Below are 19010 nucleotides of genomic sequence, written 5' to 3'. Positions count from 1 at the left end.
CAAAAGAAAAACTGGCAATGATCTGACTCCCCCGTCTGCCCACCCCCCACCTTTGGCAAACCACCTATGCACGCCTTGAAATAAAAAAGTGGAAAAAAGCAGGCAACACCACTAAAAACAGTCAAAACACATCAAACAAAAAACAGTCAAAACACATCAAACAAAAAAACAGTCAAAACACATCAAACAAAAAAGCTGCCTTGAGGGCTTTTAATATCAGAAGAGGGTGCTGGTGGTGGGGAAACATTTGTATAAATACAAAACAAGGCAGCCAAAGTGAACAGGGCTGTTTCTGCAATCTGTAAAAGGTACTAAAGACACCCTCCATCCTCCTGCCCCAAATATGCCCTTGCTACTGTAGTGCCTATATCCCCCACTAACCATGTCCACGATGACACAGCTCAGAGGGTCACAGTCCAGCCGCTGGAATACTGCACCCAGCAGGCTGCTCCCACTGGTGCTCAGTGTGCAGCAGATGATGTGAGACTCCAGGATGATGTTCGTTTTCATGTCGCTTTGCGATCGCCCACAAACCTGGGAAACACAAAAGCCAGGAACTTCCTTTTTAAGAGCACCTAATTTTTAGACAGAGACCAGTTTTCTTTCAGCTGCCTGTTTTGTTTTTGCAACAGCAGCCATGGTCAGGCAGGCAAAACAAGTCCATGCTCAGTGTGTGGTTGAAGATGAAGTCGGCTGCTTTTAGAAGAAGAACTGGATTGGATGCTAAAATGACAGGCCATAGTTCTGTGAAGGGGTACCCATTTTGCATGCAGGAGGTGTCAGCTTCAATCGCCAATATCTCCAGATAGGCCAAACAATACTGTCCAAGTTGGCCTGACTTAGTATAAAGCAGCTTCCCAATGCTCCTATGACTCAGGATAAACACAGCCAAATACCTGCTTAGAGTCCGTATGAAGGTGGATGTGTTCACCCATGTGGTGCTCAGGAATGCAACAGTGCCCCTTAGAATTTCTCTTGGTGCCCACCAAGCCACAGCCTCACCTTCTATGGCATGAGGTGGCTGAGGCTGCTGCAAGATGGCGGCTGCAACAACTTCTCCTTTGTGAACCCTCCAGATTACAAACCTTCTATAGCCTTTTACAGCCTTTTACAGCCGTCTTTTATAGCTGTTTTTATTAAACTTTTAAATCATTTTACCTCTGTTAGAAGTTTTTAATCGTTTTACTCCCACGGCTGGCCTGTTGGGGGTCAATATACGTATCAAGAAGGTTATTCACACCTTCTGCTGAGAAAGCCCGCAGCTGATTAGGAACGCCGCCTTGAAGACTGGGTTATGTTGAGCAGTGGAGGAGGAGTAGCAGAGAAGCTGCGCCCATAAAAAATAAGTTCTCTTTTATCTCCGTTTATCTCTACCTTGAACCTCCGCAGTTAGTGAGACAGCGACAAATGGGTCATGGCAAGCGACCAAGATCTGCTGAGAAAGATTGCTCACCTCCAAGAGTAAAGCAGTCGAAGCTTGAATCTCCCCCACCATCTACTAACAATAACAGCAAAACAGAGCAAGTAATTGTTTCTGGGGTCGAAACATACAACCGCTTTTGGCCTCTGTATGATCAAGGAGAGTTGGAAAAACTAGCTGATCCAGCGGGGGACGGAAGCAATAGGGAAGCCCTCCTCCCAGACACCTTAATTACACCTCCGCCATTGAAACGGGACGCATTAGGGCAAACTGCCCATGAATTAGTACCTGATCAAATACAACTGGTAATCAGGACTTTAAGCTTCATTTTCAAGGAATTGGAGGGGATTTCTTTGTCATTGAATAAACTTTCACAGGCCCTTCTGGCCCACTTACCTTCCTCAACTGAGCTATCTAATTTGCATCAATCTCCTGTGCAGCTTGTAAGTGCCTTAAAGAGACAACCTGATCAGAAATCTCATCTTAAGAGCTCAAGACGCGGGCCGCCACTGCCCCAAAGGAATAAGCAATCCTTGATTTTTCAACCTAATAAAATATGTCTATCCATTTTTCCCCGTGACGCCCCTAGACTTAGGTGGAATAACCTGAGGATGGCTAAAGGGTACTTACGTGACTTGTTAAATATTCCTTTTTTCCAGATAGATCTTATATCTGTAAAGGTAAAGGTAAAGGTACCCCTGCCCATACGGGCCAGTCTTGCCAGACTCTAGGGTTGTGCGCCCATCTCACTCAAGAGGCCGGGGGCCAGCGCTGTCCGAAGACACTTCCGGGTCACTTATATCTGTAGTACCCCTAAATGCCATGCCTTGGCCAAGGAAATTTATGCTCTCCTTCCAGTCTGCAAGGATTCCACATCTTCTTGCAAGACAGAAAGATCGGCTGGCACCCTGGGAGATTGTAACAACAAGAGTCTTTAAGGACACGAGTGTTAATCCTCTTTTTGCCAACATCTTAACCGGCAATGAACGCTCGTTTCCTCCTTCTGTTCCTATATTAAAGGGAAAAACACCTAGCCGGGTACCCCCTGTTCCATCTGCGTTCTCAAGTGCCCATCTAGCTACGTTGAGGAATGATTCAATTGCAAGCGGAGATTGGAATATCCCTGAAGAGAGAAATCTTATCTTCTCTTATCAAAAACTCCCTTCAGAAGAACAGCAGGTTACTCTCGATAGATTGGATCTACTCAAAGAAAGACTCCTATCGCAAGGGGACCCCTCTATGCCGATGAGAGGGGAGAGCAGGCGCTCCGTGTCCCACATGGTGTCTCCATCAAATGCCTTGAAAATCTCTCAACCTGCTACCTTGTTACCCCCTACTGATCTGAATCAGCAGTCACCTGTTGACCAACAGCACCATTCCTCCGTGGAGGATGTCGATAAACTTAATACTCCCGTCTTAGACCTTAAGCCTAATCAAAATAGGGAAGCTGATGATTCCTTTGCCTCAATGCCTGAGCTAGAATCTACCCTGTCTGAAGATCACCAGGAAATGATTATGCATGTACCATCTCCATGTTCACGTTCTACTATACATCTGTGTGACAATTCTTCTCCATCTGCGCAGCAACTACAAGTGATGGCTGGAACACCTCTTAGCACTACCCAGGTTAAGACTGACAACTCTAACGGATCTACTAGTATAGCCCATCAAAGACTTGCTACTACTCACCTTAATGAACAGCATCCGACCTCACCAACTTTGTCTAATTCTTCCTCCTCGGCAAAGCCCTTCCTGCCTGTTAATGCTACCAAATCATGGATCCAATCAACACAGAAGAAGACTTTACCCGCACAAACTAAAATTACTGATTTCCTTACGGGTCCTCGTTCTACCCCCAAGAACCCATTAAACAACCCAAAGTGACAATTACCGGGACAGCATAAGGACCCGACATTATCAACACTTAGCTGGAACATTGCTGGTTGGAGATCCAAAAAATCAGACCCCGAATTCAGGAAGTACATAAATTCATTTAACATCATCCTATTCCAAGAAACATGGGATGAGGAAGAGATTACCATAGACGGCTTCAATCTTCTAACACTTCCGGCCTCCCCTTCTTTGAAAGGTGGTCGCCCCAAAGGGGGTCTTTTGATTGGGATCTCACTCCAACTTCGTGCCAAATTCACTCTGGTATGGGCCTCCCCGCCTTTTGCTCTATCTGGACTGATCGTAGAAGGGAAGTCCTCATTACTAATTACTAATGTTTATCTCCCCCCCCCCCCGAAGGCTCAGCACCTGATCTTGATTGGAGATGGGAATCATTTGAAAATCACCTATTGTCATGTCATACCAAATGCCCAAACTCGTACTCCTTAATTGGGGGAGACTTTAATGCTCGAATTGCCACAAATTGGGACCTACTAACTAAATCCAAATGGTGGACTCCCCCATGTTTGGACAACTTTGACTTGGAACATACTAGAATTAGAACTTCAAAGGACAACAGAGTAAACAAAGCTGGAGTGACCCTTTATCAAATGGCCATTCGCCTGAACCTAGTATTCTTGAACGGCACCTCCCCCCCCCCCGATATACCAGGGGAGTTCACTCACCTGGGACGAGCATCTAACAGTGTTATCGATTACTTCCTGATCTCCGCAAATTTGGCCGCCAGTGTACTTTCCTTCCAAGTTGAAAATCAACATTTCAGTGATCACCTCCCAATAGTGACCACTTTGTCATTGTTCCGGTGCCAGAAGGACTATAAACACTCAGTCCTTCTGGAAACTTCATCAGCGATCAAAATAAGAGGGATCAAATGGTCCGAGGCTGTGGCCCAAAAATACCAGGATTTTTTCCATAGGGAAATCACTGCCTATCTACCTCAAATAACTACTGATTTACAAGATTCCAGTTCGGTTTTGAAACTTTTTAACCTTCTTATAACAAACCTTACCACTTTTTTTACATCACCTCCTCAGAAGGCAAAAGTGGCGCATTGCAGTGCTGGGGCCCCTTGGTTTAACACCTCTTGCAAACAAGCAAGATCCCTTCTTCGCTTCATCTATAATGAATATAAAAACTCTAATGCCCAAGCTTTACCATCTTCCTATTTACAAGCCAAAAGAGCATACAAACAGACTTTAAAGCTGGCCAAACGTGAGTGGTATTTAAAGCGTTGGCGAGCCTTGATTGCGGCCTCTAGATCCCGCAGATCACAGGAATTTTGGGCCTTGATAAACAAAAGAGGAAGAAAGTACCCACTGACGATTATCCCTGCGCCCACATGGGAACAATTCTTGAGTAAATACTTCTCCTCGGCAGAGGAATCCAACCCATCTATGGAATTCCGAGCCGACCATCTACCTTTGTGGCCCTCTACCGACCCAGACCTGATAATGGACTTGATATTAGATCTGAAAACGGGCAAAGCCCCCGGGCCGGATCTAGTCCCTGCTGAGGCCATTGTTGCGCAACCGAGGTGGTGGGCTGAAATCCTGGCCAAAGTCTTTGATGCGATTAATTCTACGGGGCTTATCCCTAGGTCATGGAAGAAGGCCGTGATCGTGCCAGTCCATAAAAAGGGTTCCCCTGCTGACCCGGAGAACTATCGGAACATCAGCCTTTTGTCTATCATCGGGAAAATCTATGCAAAATTTTTGCTGTCTAAGCTGTCCCATTGGGCAAACGACTCAAATTTGATTGGCCATGAGCAAGTGGGCTTTAGGAACAATTATTCGACCACTGACCATATGGTAATTATGTATCATCTTGCCAGAAAATATTCTGCCCCAAGTCGGGGGCGCCTATGTGTCGCTTTCATAGACCTAAAGGCCGCCTTCGACAGTATCCCAAGAAACTGTCTATGGAAGAAATTAGAGAGATGGGGCATAGATAGAAGGCTGTTATGGCTTATAACTCAATTACACCACGGGTCGTCAGCTAGAGTGAGACTCACACTGGCGGGAAACCTATCCAACGAGGTCCCAATAAATAGAGGTGTGCGCCAAGGCTGCATTTTGGCCCCACTCCTCTTTAACTTGTTTATTAGCGATATGAGGCTCTTTCTGAACGAGTTTCAAGCCAACATTCATGCCCCCCCGCCTAGCTGATTTTCGCTGCCCTCTGCTTCTATATGCCGACGATGCAGCGATCCTTTCCTACTCTAGAGTCGGTTTATGCAGAGCTCTAAAGATTTTTGCAGCCTACTGCAAACTCAACCATCTGACTATTAATCATGGGAAATCTAAAGTCCTGGTCTTTACCAGGTCTCGGAAAATTTACAGCTGGAAGTTAGATGGAGTCCAACTAGAACAGGTTTTCAAATTTAAATACTTGGGAGTCTTTTTTCACTACAACCTAAGCTGGAAGCCACAGATTCAGTATCTACTAAACAAAGGGAAAACAATACTCTATACTCTACTCCAATTTTTTGTGGCCGACGGAGCCTCCCACATCCCTTCTGCTTTGAAGGTATACCACGCAAAAGTGGTTTTCACCCTCTGTTATGCTGCCCCACTCTGGGCCCCAGGGTCCAATTTAACATCGCTTGGGACATTGCAGAATCAGTTTCTCTGTCGCCTCCTGAAACTCCCCATGTGTGTGAGCAACGCAGCCATACGTCTGGAGTTAAAGATTACATCATTGGAGACCGTCATCTGGAAGCGAGTCTTTGGCTACTGGCTGTCCAGCTGGCATAGGCTTCCCGACCATTACCTTTTTCAGTGCCTCTGGCGAGATGACTTTGTCAATCCGTGGGTAGGAAAAATCCATGCCAAACTTCTAAGCATCGGAATTTCCCCAGCGGACTCCCTAAAGATGAACTTATGCTCTGCTAAAAGCCTTATAGAGCAAAGATTGGCAGACATTGAAAATCAACACAACCTCGCCTGGGGCGGGGGTGTTTGCTCCCCCAGGTACCACGGAATAACCCCACCACTTGGCCTCCCATCATACATGTCATCTCTTTCATCTGTACCACACCGACTTGCATTTATTCGTGCAAGGTTCAATGTCCTTCCATCGAACCTGCTGAGCCACAGATTTTCCAAGGGTTTGGTGTCTCCGCTATGCGTGTGTGACGGGAAAACTGTCGAATCTCTTCCACATATAATGTTCAACTGCCCCCTACACAGCATAGCCAGGACTAAATTCCTAGGTCCTGCTTTACTGCGCTTGGTGGGCAGGCCTGTTGAGTCACACGCCGCACTACTTTTGCAGGATACAGATCCTTCGGTAACTCTGCAGGTGGCGAGATTCCTGAATGCGGTTATCTCACACACAAAAACAACCAAAAAACAACAACAACACCAAAACTAATCGGACAGTTACGATGAGAGTGCATGTCGGTCCTCGTCTTCAGTTTTCCTTTTTCTGTGATCCGTCCCTTGGAGCTCTTCGTGCCCCAAGCTGTTAATTGGCTCTGCTCATTGACCCCCCCCCTTGCATCGTGGTGTCCACCCTCTGGGGTCGAATATATCGGCCCTTATGCCCCTGAGCTTTTATGTTTGTACATATTTTATGGGCTAATAGCCGTAAATAAATAAATAAATAAATAAATGGCATGAGGTGGTGAGGAAAGTTACCCTAACCCAGCTTGGAAAGCACATAGGGTTGTATCCAATCCAGTGAATGAACATGACGAGCCCATTAGGCTCATTAATCTAAGTGGGTAAAAATTAATTGTATGCAGTCCATAGAGCTGAAAGAGGAAGTGGGAGAAAGCCACCAGTGCCCAAGCCTCTCATGCCCAAGCCAAACACAAACAAACAAGCAAACCAGCCCCCCCCCCCCAACCCAGACATTTCCTTTAAAATGTAAAAACCCCCAGGGGTGGGCATGTTGGCCCAACAAAAGATGACATGTCCAGGATTTCCCAGACCTATGGCAACCCTAGTCTATGATTTGGCTGAGATAATGGCACGTGGCTGATGTGCAACAGAGTAGCAGCACAATCAGTGATCTGTACTAACAGGAGAGATATTCTGATTTCCTAGCTGGAGCTAATCCAAGACACAAGCACTTTTTTGCATGATGAGATGAAGCAGTTCACCAAGGTTGTTTTTAAGAGCATCTTAGTGATGAAACTCATACCTCCTTCAGTTGAACAGTGAGCCTTTTGCTCTCTTCTGCAAGCCTCCGAGTTTCCTGCTCTAACTGTTGTTTCTGAAAGAAAGATGAGGTGGGTGGGAATTTACTCGTTTTTGACATGAATACTCAACCAATCATGGGGAAGGGCATAGCTCAGTGGTAGAGCATTTACTTTGGATGCAAAAGGTCCCAGATTCAATCCCCAATGGTATCTCTAGGTAGGGCTGCCTGAAACCCTGGAGAGTTGCTGCCTGTCAATGTTGACAATAATGAGCTAGATCAGGCTTCCTGAACCTCAGCACTCCCGATGTTTTTGGCCTACAACTCCCATGATCCCTAGCTAGCAGAACCAGTGGTCAGGGATGATGGGAATTGTAGTCTCAAAACATCTGGAGGGCCGAGCTTGAGGAAGCCTGAGCTAGATGGATCTATTTTCTGACTCAATATAGGGCTGCTTACGGAAAGAAAGAAAAAAGTTCTGAACAGCCTCCCTGCTACTTGATCCCCACTTTAACTGAAGACTGAGCATTTGAGCAAGTAAAACATGTGTCTCCCCACTACCCCACATCAGGTTTCGGCCCACCCGCTGTGCCTCCAAGCCTTCACACTTTTAACTGAAGAGCATGTCTGAACTACAGTTTCAGACCACAGCCTACCGGACAGACTGAGTAGGATATAATAATCCTGGTCAAATTACACATGGCAACTAACAAGTACCTTCTCTTTGCTTTGGCTTTCGTCTATAGCACACTGGCAAGAAAGAGCATCCAGTTGTTGATCTATCTCTTTCTTCCGCTTGTGGATGTCTTGATCTTTCCCAAGGGCTGCTCGGCCTAAGGAATCCAACCAAATGCTTTTAATTTAGAAATTTATATCCCACTTTCAAAATGGAACTTTGGTTGCTTACCATTCTCACACTGAAATTCAATGCTTCTGACATTCATTAAACTATGGGTTTATACTGTTATATTGTTATATGGTGGGGGGATCCCTAGAAATTAATAAATGATAAGGTTTTGATTACTTGGGATATGAAGGGAATATACAAGCTGCAGAGGAATTCCTGGGCTAGCCTATGCAAAACGACCTAGCCAAACTATGGCCATTAAGAAACAATTGTTGTTGTTTAGTCATTTAGTCGTGTCCGACTCTTCGTGACCCCCTGGACCAGAGCACGCCAGGCACTCCTGTCTTCCACTGCCTCCCGCAGTTTGGTCAAACTCATGTTGGTAGCTTCAAGAACACTGTCCAGCCATCTCGTCCTCTGTCGTCCCCTTCTCCTTGTGCCCTCCATCTTTCCCAACATCAGGGTCTTTTCCAGGGAGTCTTCTCTTCTCATGCGGTGGCCAAAGTACTGGAGTCTCAACTTCAGGATCTGTCCTTCCAGTGAGCACTCAGGGCTGATTTCCTTAAGAATGGATAGGTTTGATCTTCTTGCAGTCCATGGGACTCTCAAGTCTCCTCCAGCACCATAACTCAAAAAGCATCAATTCTTCGGCAATCAGCCTTCTTTATGGTCCAGCTCTCACTTCCATGCATCACTACTGGGAAAACCATAGCTTTAACTATACGGACCTTTGTTGGCAAGGTAATGTCTCTGCTTTTGAAGATGCTGTCTAGGTTTGTCATTGCTTTTCTCCCAAGAAGCAAGCGTCTTTTAATTTCGTGGCTGCTGTCACCATCTGCAGTGATCATGGAGCCCAAGAAAGTAAAATCTCTCACTGCCTCCATTTCTTCCCCTTCTACCTGCCAGGAGGTGATGGGACCAGTGGCCATGATCTTCATTTTTTTGATGTTGAGCTTCAGACCATATTTTGCGCTCTCCTCTTTCACCCTCATTAAAAGGTTTTTTAATTCCTCCTCACTTTCTGCCATCAAGGTTGTGTCATCTGCATATCTGAGGTTGTTGATTTCTTCCGGGTTTCCGGGATTTAATTCCGGAATTTCTTCCGGGATTTAATTCCGGCTAGGGATTCATCCAGCCCCGCCTTTCGCATGATGAACAATACAGGGCCATTAAGGGCCATTGGCAATGCAAGAGAGCTGTCCTTCCCCACTGTCCTGAGGTGTGAACAGTAACCAGGGATTTAGAAGGCTTCCCTGGGTGACTGTATTTGAGGTGACATGAAAAGAGTGCCTTTAGCAAGGTGTGCTGGGAAGAAGAAAGGGAGGCAGAGAGAGAAAGTTCCATCTTGAGCAGGCAGGCTGGGAGAACAGGGAACAAGCCCTTCTTGAGATGACCATGCTGTAAGATCTGGACTCCCTTTATCTAAACTCAGGTGTAAATATGTGAATAAATCATATTTCTTAAAGCTACACAAGCCTCTGCCGCACCTTGATTCTCAAAGGAACACAGATCCTGGGTGAGCACCTGGAACACCGCCTAGAATTTTGCTACTGCTTAGCAGAGTGGGGGGTGACACCCAATCTTTATAACAATATCCAGTGCCAGTCAGCTCCATTGATTTCAATGTGTCTACTAACATTACAACCCAGAGGTTCCTGTTAAAGCCCAATTACGAAACTGATTTAAAACTGCTGGGAATGACTTTTAAGAAGACTTTATAGCTGAAGTGATTTCAGTTATATTTTTTGTTTTGTGTGTGATGCTTTATTGTTTAATTATGCTTAGATAAAGCCAGAGTAAAAGCCAGAGTATATATTTGATAAAATAAACATCTTTGGCTGCAGACCAGGATAGGATGGGAGGGATAGGATGGTGTTACGGGATTTCATCCCTGCTCACAATCTGGGAAAGGTCTGTCCCAGATAGAACAGAGACTGGGGGCTATGAAGAACCAACTTTTGAACCCCACTGTTAAGCAGACTAATTAGGAGACAGCAAATGGTGTGAGGGAGGAACCCTTTACAAACTACTCACTCATTCTGCGATTGGCCTGGGCATCCAGACTGAATTTCTGTACATCCTTGCTGATCAATTTTTCTTCCCCCAGCCTCACCAGGTTGATGTCACCACAGTTTCCTGGGTGTGAAACAGACACTTAGAGCCCTCCTAAAGTACAGCTAGCTTTTTTAAACTAGAAAGACATTTGGCAAATAAATACTTTTGATCTGCTTAGCAAATCCTGAAATCTGTATCTTGCACATCCTCAATAAGAGTTAGAAAAAGTTCAAAAAATGGCAACCAAAATGACCAAGGGGATACAGCAACTCCCCTACAAGGAAAGGTTGTAACATTTGGGACTTTTTGGTTTAGAGAAAAGGCAAGAGGCAACAAGCCAGATGTTTATAGAATTATGCAAGGCATGGAGAGAGTGGCTACAGAAAAGTTTCTCCCTCTGTCTCATAACACTGGAACTAAATTACTTATTCACACAGAGCACAGTTAACTATGAAACTCGTTCCTCGTCAAGGTTCTTTTGCTGCAGACACCCTTAGGGCAGCTTACAGAAAACAAGACAAAACAACAAAATAAAAATACAACACTAAAACCAGTAAAAATAAGTGCAGCAAAGCTTTTAGTAGGTAAGTGCAGCACTAAAAGGATCCCAAAGAACCTTTAAAAAGTGTAAGGATGTACAAGAAAGGCTTTGCTTGGAGTCTACAGGATAAACAGAGGGCATCAGGGAGATTAGATTGGGGGCCTTCAGCATTCCAAACACATGGTCCACCACCAAGATCCAACCCTGTCCCAAAGGATTTCAGATGGATTCTCTGCAAGGACAAATGCCTTAGGAAAAGCAAAGCACCCACTACCTATACTGGCAGGTGGGGGAGGGTCTAAGTGACTTAAACACGGAATAATGTCTTATTCTTCAGTTATGACCAAGCCAATTGCTCCCTCCAGCTATGAATTCCACAGATGAGAACTGGCCAAGAACTCATCATACCCAAAGGCTTTTCCTTGTCCTGACATTTTTCCTTGAACTCAACAATCATTATTTTCATGAGGTGATCTAGAGCAGCATTGGACGGAGCACAGACCAGCACACGGTTCCTCTTGATCTTGCTTTCTACAGGATTCTCTTTCCCAGATCTCTGGAGATTTAAAGAAAAAAAAAGTCATAGGGTTGTAAAATATACCTAGAATATACCCATTGAAACAAATCAACCATATAGTCATGCCCAGACTAGGAGTGCATACGGTAATTGAAGTTGGGTCTTTCAGAGGTCATCTAGTCCAATCCCCTGCTGGACAAAGGGTCTAAAATGCAGGATGCAACCACAACATCCCTGAAAAAATAGCTGGGTAAAAGACCCACTGTAATGGAAAGCCTGCCCACCTCCAGAGGCAGTCCTGTGCACTTTTGAAAAGCTCCTGCCCCTGTGAAGTACCCTCTAATATTTAGCCATTAGTTCTAGTTCTGCACTCTGGGCATAAAGAAGACTGAGAAAAAGTTAAGTGCAATAATGCAGGGCAGTCGTCTTCCACCTTTTCAGATCAAAGTCCCTTTTTAAAGCCCAAGGGTCATATCCAACTGAAATATACTCGGAGTCGAGTGTGGATTTCATGCTCTTTATTCAGCTCATAGTGGTGAGGAGGAATGGAAGTTCCCCCAAACTGTCTGCTTTATATACATTATTTAAACAATGGGTCACACGTGATTGGCTAATTCCGGGATTCTCCTGTAGGCCAATCAAGTTGCGGATTCACTTCCACCTGGAGCTGGATTGGGTGGCTCCTGCGGACCAATCAGACTGCTGCATTTTGGATCCTATTCAACTCAGTACATAACACCAACTAAGTTTTATTCAAAGTGCACACATTAAAATTATGGGGCCTATGTTACTCATGCACAGTAATTTCAAAGGGTCTATTCCAAGTAGGACTAAAAAGAGCCTGCTGGACTACTCCAATGACCCATCTAGTCCAGCATCCTGTTCCCATGGGGGCCACCCAGATGCCTGTGGGAAACCAGAGAGCAAAACATGAGCATACGAGCACCTTCTCCTCCTGTGGTTTCAAGAAACTAGTATTCAGAAGGATTACTGCCTCTGACAATGGAAACAGAGCATAGCCTAGCCATCATGGCAAGAAGCCATTGATTGCCCTTCCATGAATTTACCCAATCCTCTTTTAACATCACTGCCTCCTATAGATACACCCCAGATGTGCACTCTGAAATTTATTTTTAAAGGAAAATGACACAAAAAAGGAGTCCTTAACCATTTAGAGTCGTCACTTTCCCCCCTCCTCTTGCATCTTTTGTGTCCTTGTGTGACCCAATACATAGCAATTTAGAAGGCTTAGTATTCTCCAGCATTTTACAGTGCTACCTCTGGTTACGTACTTAATTTGTTCCGGAGGTCCTTTCTTAACCTGAAACTGTTCTTAACCTGAAGCACCACTTTAGCTAATGGGGCCTCCTGCTGCCGTTGCGCTGCCGGAGCACAATTTCTGTTCTTATCCTGAAGCAAAGTTCTTAACCTGAAGAACTATTTCTGGGTTAGCGGAGTCTGTAACCTGAAGCGTATGTAAGCTGAAGCGTATGTAACCCGAGCTACCACTGCATTTCTGTCCAAAGAAAAACAGTGCCTGCATATTTTGTGGTTTTTTTATTTAACATGTTTTATATACTGCTTAATTAAAAATATATACATAGAGTGAAATAAAACATTCATACAAAATAGCAAAAAAATCAGACTTTAAAAATAGTAAAATAATAAAGCAATAAAAGAAAGAGATAAAAATCAACATTTTTTTTAAAAGAACAAATGTACATAATAAAATTGTACAGCTGGGTAGGTTTGCCTAAATGGAAATGTTTTGAGTACGTCTAAAATGGTACAAGGAAGGGCGACAGATCTGCAAGACTGATGATGGAAAGAGTGCTTTTATTTATGAAAGTGCTGATATATGGAAACCATCTCGACATGATGATTGGACGAACGGAAAATTCACACAGGATTATAATAATAATAATATAATAATTTATTATTTATACCCTGCCCATCTGGCTGGGTTTCCCCAGCCACTCTGGGCGGCTTCGAAAAGAATATTAAAATACTGTGCTACATCAAACATTAAAAGCTTCCCTAAAAAGGGCTGCCTTCAGATGTCTTCTAAAAGTCTGGTAGTTGTTGTTCTCTTTGACATCTGGTGGGAGGGCGTTCCACAGGGAGGGCGCCACTACCGAGAAGGCCCTCTGCCTGGTTCCCTGTAACTTGGCTTCTCGCAGTGAGGGAACCGCCAGAAGGCCCTCGGTGCTGGACCTCAGTGTCCAGGTAGAACGATGGGGGTGGAGACGCTCCTTCAGGTATACTGGACCGAGGCCGTTTAAGGCTTTAAAGGTCAACACCAACACTTTGAATTGTGCTCGGAAACGTACTGGGAGCCAATGTAGGTCTTTCAAGACCGGTGTTATATGGTCTCGGCGGCCGCTCCCAGTCACCAGTCTGGCTGCTGCGTTCTGGATTAGTTGTAGTTTCCGGGTCACCTTCAAAGGTAGCCCCACGTAGAGTGCATTGCAGTAGTCCAAGCGGGAGATAACCAGAGCATGCACCACTCTGGTGAGGCAGTCCGCAGGCAGATAGGGTCTCAGCCTGCGTACCAGATGGAGCTGGTACACAGCTGCCCTGGACACGGATTTAACCTGTGCCTCCATGGACAGCTGTGAGTCCAAAATGACTCCCAGGCTGCGCACCTGGTCCTTCAGGGGCACAGTTACCCCATTCAGGACCAGGGAATCCTCAACACCTGCCCGCCTCCTGTCCCCCAGAAACAGTACTTCTGTCTTGTCAGGATTCAATCTCAATCTGTTAGCCGCCATCCATCCTCCAACTGCTTCCAGACACGCACACAGGACCGTCACCGCCTTCACTGGTTCCGATTTGAAAGAGAGGTAGAGATGGGTATCATCCGCATACTGATGAACACCCAGCCCAAACCCCCTGATGATCTCTCCCAGCGGCTGCATGTAGATGGTAAAAAGCATGGGGGAGAGGACAGAACCCTGAGGCACCCCACAAGTGAGAGCCCAGGGGTCTGAACACTCATCCCCCACCACCACTTTCTGAACACGGCCCAGGAGGAAGGAGCGGAACCACTGTATGACAGTGCCCCCAGCTCCCAGCCCCTCAAGACGGTCCAGAAGGATGTTATGGTCGATGGTATCAAACGCCGCTGAGAGATCCAGCAGAACTAGGAAACAGCTCTCACCTTTGTCCCTAGCCCACTGGAGATCATAAACCAGTGCGACCAAGGCAGTTTCAATCCCGTGATGAGGCCTGAATCCCGACTGGAAGGGATCCAAATGGTCCGCTTCTTCCAGGCGTGCCTGGAGCTGTTCAGCAACCACTCGCTCAATCATCTTGCCCAAGAATGGAAGATTTGAGACTGGACGATAGTTGGCCATCGTGGCCGCATCTAAAGATGGTTTATTAAGAAGCGGTTTAATAACCACCTCTTTCAGCGGGTCTGGGAAGGCTCCCTCACGGAGGGAAGCATTCACCACCCCACGAAGCCCACCGCCCAGCCCTTCCCGGCTAGCTTTTATAAGTCAGGATGGGCAAGGATCAAGGAGACAGGTGGTGGGTTTCACTCGTTCAAGCAGCCTGTCCACATCCTCGGAGGTAACAGATCAGAATTGATCCCACGCAATTTGACTAGACAGGACTCTAGCACTCTCCCGCCCCGGCCCTGCTCCCACGGTGGCGTCTACCTCTTCCCGAATCTGAGCGACTTTATCTGTAAAAAAACTTTGCAAAATCATTGCAGAAGATCATGTACTGGGCCCCGATGTAGCAGGTGGTTCCGCTAAATTGTGAACCACCTGAAAGAGTCTCCTGCTGCTGTTTTCTGCAGATGCAATAGAGGCGGTGAAGAAAGTCTTCTTCGCCGTCGTTACCGCCACTTGCTAGGCTCGACACTGAGCTCTAACCTGTGTCCGGTCAGCTTCAGAATGGGTCATCCGCCACCGGCGCTCTAGCCGTCTCAGCGATAGTTTCATTGCCCTCAGATCCGTGGAAAACCATGGGGCTGTCCGGGCTCCATGCAATCAGAGAGGGCGCTTCAGAGCCAAACAGTCAATAGCCCTGGTTAACTCCACATTCCAGCGGGCCACCAGGGAATCAGCTGAAAGGCCATCAACATGGGATAAAGCATCCCCTACCACTCTCTGGAAACCATTTGGATCCATTAAGTGGCGGGGGCGGACCATCCGAATCGGTCCCACCTCCCTGCAGAGGGGAAGGGTCACGGAGAAGTCAAGTTGCACCAGGAAGTGGTCTGACCATGGCACTTCTTTCGTTTCACTTTTACTTAGTGTCAGATCACCAACATCCATAGAGGTAAACACCAGGTCCAAGGCATGTCCACGGCTATGGGTTGGGCCAGACTTATTCAGGGACAGCCCCATGGAGGCCATGCTTTCCACAAAGTCCCGAGCGACCCCTTGTAAGGTCGTGTCGGCATGGATGTTAAAATCCCCTAGGACGACCAAGCTAGGTGTCTCCAGGAGAACATCCGCCACGACCTGAAGCAGCTCGGGCAGGGAATCCTTGGCGCAGCGGGGAGGTCGGTACACCAAAAGGAATCCTGTACTGCCCCTATTGCCCAACTTCCAGAACATGCACTCAGAGAACTGGGTCTTCCCAATAGGACGCCTGGAGCAAACTAATGACTTCCTAAAAATCCCTGCAACCCCCCCTCCCCGCCCACAAGGCCTGGGTTGCTGTGCGTAAGAGAAACCTGGTGGACAAGCAGCGGCAAGAACAGGCCCATCTGCTTCATCCAACCAAGTCTCTGTTACACATGCCAGGTCAAATCCTCCATCCATGATCAAGTCATGGATGGCAGTGGTCTTATGAATCATTGACCTGGCATTGCACAGCAGCACCTTCAGGTCATGTGGGTATCCCTTGCTGATTCTAGTATCCATCCGGTCAGGACCAGACCCGGAGGCAGGGGTAGTCCTCAGACGACTAAGCCTGCCTCCTCTGTAATGACATGGTCTGGTCTTAGCATAACTCCTCCTCCTACCCGTGATCACTGAGATTGGTTGTCCCAGCGCATCCCCCTCTGTGGAACATGCCCCAGCCATTTTGTTGGCTGGGACCCTGATCCCAGCCATTTTGTTTTGTTTTTTTTAAATAAAATTTTTATTGGTTTTTCACAATTTATATAAACACAAACAATACACGAAACAAACAAACACATAAACAAACATGTATAATTTCAAATCCTTTTTTTCTTAAACCTTACTTCACTGACTTCCCCATACCTCCCCTTTCTGCATCCCAATTTCCAAATTTGTTTCAGCAAATCCTCCCCCTTGAGTTTATCTAATTTTCCCTTGTTCTTTTCTTTTACTTAATCTTTTGCAGCTGTAATCCCCTTTTTTCTATAACCTCAACATTTTAGCACTCATTAATTTTACAGTATTTCTCAAGATAAGTTTTAAATTTCTTCCAATCTTCTTCCGCTGTCTCTTTCCCTTGGTCTCGGGGTCCCAGCCATTTGTTGGCAGGTAACTGGTGTTTACCTGCTTAAGGAGATTATCAGAAGAGATCATAAAGAAAAAAAAGAAAAATATACAAACAAGATGAGATGTGAGAACAGCAAGATAGGACTGGATAGAATTATGAACATTATTTGGACAGATTTGTGGATATTAACGCAGCAGCAAGAAGATGATTGGAATCCCCTTCGGAACTTGAAATATGTTTTTTTTTTTTTTAATAATATTTTATTTGCTTTTTTCCCAAGGTCAGAATACATCGTCAATAACACAACAGAAGCGATTTTACAGAAAGAAAGAAAAAATTAAATACAAGAAAATTCACTTTTCCAAATCTTTTTTCATAGTCAACTGGACTTCCCCACATCTTCCATCCCCTGTTTTCTTTACAATAAAAAAAATAAACAGCAAATTGATACCTTGTTTCATGTGTTTTTGTACTTCCATCTAATTATATACTCTAAAATTTAAACTTTTCACAGTCATAACTTAATTTCCATCATTTTCAGATCTCAATACTGAAGCATGTTTTTCCCAAAACTTAGCAAATTCTCAACATTCATATAACTTATAATGTTTTTGTAGATAGTCCTTAAATTTTTTCCAATCCTCTTCCACTGCTTCTTCTCCCAGGTCTCGGATTCTGCCAGTCATTTCGGCTAGTTCCATGTAGTCCATCAGTTGCGTATGCCACTCTTCCAGCGTGGGTAGCTCCTGTGCCTTCCAATATTTGGCTATAAGGATTCTTACTGCTGTAGTTGCATATAAAAAGAAAGTTCTATCCTTCTTTGACACTCTCTGGCCTACAATGCCCAGGAGGAAGGCCTCTGGTTTCTTATGGAAGGTATACTTAAATACCTTTTTCAACTCGTTATAAATCATTTCCCAAAAGGCCTTCACCCTCGGGCATGTCCACCAGAGGTGGAAGAATGTTCCTTCAGCCTCCTTACATTTCCAACATTTATTATCTGACAGATGGTATATCTTTGCAAGTTTGACTGGGGTCATGTACCACCTGTACATCATTTTCATAATGTTTTCTTTTAAGGTACTACATGCCGTAAATTTCATACCGGTGGTCCATAACCTTTCCCAGTCTTCAAACATAATGTTGTACCCAATGTCTTGTGCCCATTTTATCATGGCTGATTTAACTGTCTCATCTTGAGTGTTCCATTTAAGCAGCAAGTTATACATTCTTGAAAGCACTTTCGTCTTAGGTTCAAGTAGTTCTGACTCTAATTTTGATTTTTCCACCTGGAAACCAATTTTTTTATCCTTTTTAAAAATCTCTAAAATTTGGGCATAGTGAAACCAGTCTCGCACCTTTCCTTTCAATTTTTCAAAACTCTGCAACCTCCAAGTATCACCAACTCTTTCTATTATCTCACAGTATTTTACCCAGCCACTCTCCATGTTAATTAGTTTTCTGGTCTTAGCCTCCATCGGTGATAACCACCTCGGGGTCTTATTTTCAAGTAAGTCCTTATATTTAGTCCAGACAATGAATAAAGCTTTCCTGACAATATGGTTTTTGAACAATTTGTGAAACTTTACCTTGTCGTACCACAAATATGCATGCCACCCAAAAGCATTGTTAAACCCTTCCAGATCTAGGACATCAGTGTTTTCTAACAAAAACCAATCCTTCATCCAGCAGAAGGATGCAGCTTCATAATACAACCTTAAGTCCGGCAGGGCAAATCCCCCTCTTTCCTTTGCGTCTGTTAGTATTTTAAATTTTATTCGGGGCTTTTTGCCCTGCCAGACAAACTTCATAATATCCCTCTGCCACTTTCCAAAACACTCCACTCTGTCCACGATCTGAAGGGTTTGGAACAGAAACAACATTCTTGGCAATACATTCATCTTAACTGCTGCAATTCTTCCCAACAAGGAAAGTTTCAATCTTGACCAAGTTTCTAAGTCCTTTTTAATTTCAGACCAACATTTTTCATAATTATCTTTGAACAAATTCAAATTTTTCCCAGTCAAATTAACCCCCAGGTATTTCACTTTTGTAACCACATTTAATTCTGTTTCCTTCTGAAACCCATCTATTTCTGAAGGTGTCAAGTTTTTTGCCAAGACCTTAGTTTTTTGTTTATTCAACTTGA

General features: G+C 45.0%; 1 protein-coding gene across 1 annotated transcript in view; it reads right to left on the bottom strand.

Annotated features, from left to right (window-relative positions):
- The window catches only part of LOC308578183 (putative helicase senataxin), a 299741-nt gene that overhangs the window by 68075 nt on the left and 212656 nt on the right, over nt 1-19010 (bottom strand). Inside the window, exons 15-19 of the mRNA XM_081178438.1 lie at nt 11326-11473; nt 10356-10457; nt 8192-8307; nt 7478-7549; nt 382-534 (exon numbers count right to left, since the gene is read on the bottom strand). Coding sequence (XP_081034564.1) covers nt 382-534; nt 7478-7549; nt 8192-8307; nt 10356-10457; nt 11326-11473 — 591 coding nt within the window. The remainder of the gene's footprint in view (nt 1-381; nt 535-7477; nt 7550-8191; nt 8308-10355; nt 10458-11325; nt 11474-19010) is intronic.

Source organism: Podarcis bocagei (genome assembly GCF_964188305.1).
Source record: "Podarcis bocagei genome assembly, chromosome: W".
NCBI classification, from domain to species: domain Eukaryota; kingdom Metazoa; phylum Chordata; class Lepidosauria; order Squamata; family Lacertidae; genus Podarcis; species Podarcis bocagei.
Note: the sequence above shows the minus strand (reverse complement) of the source record. Positions and strands in the feature narration are given on the sequence as shown.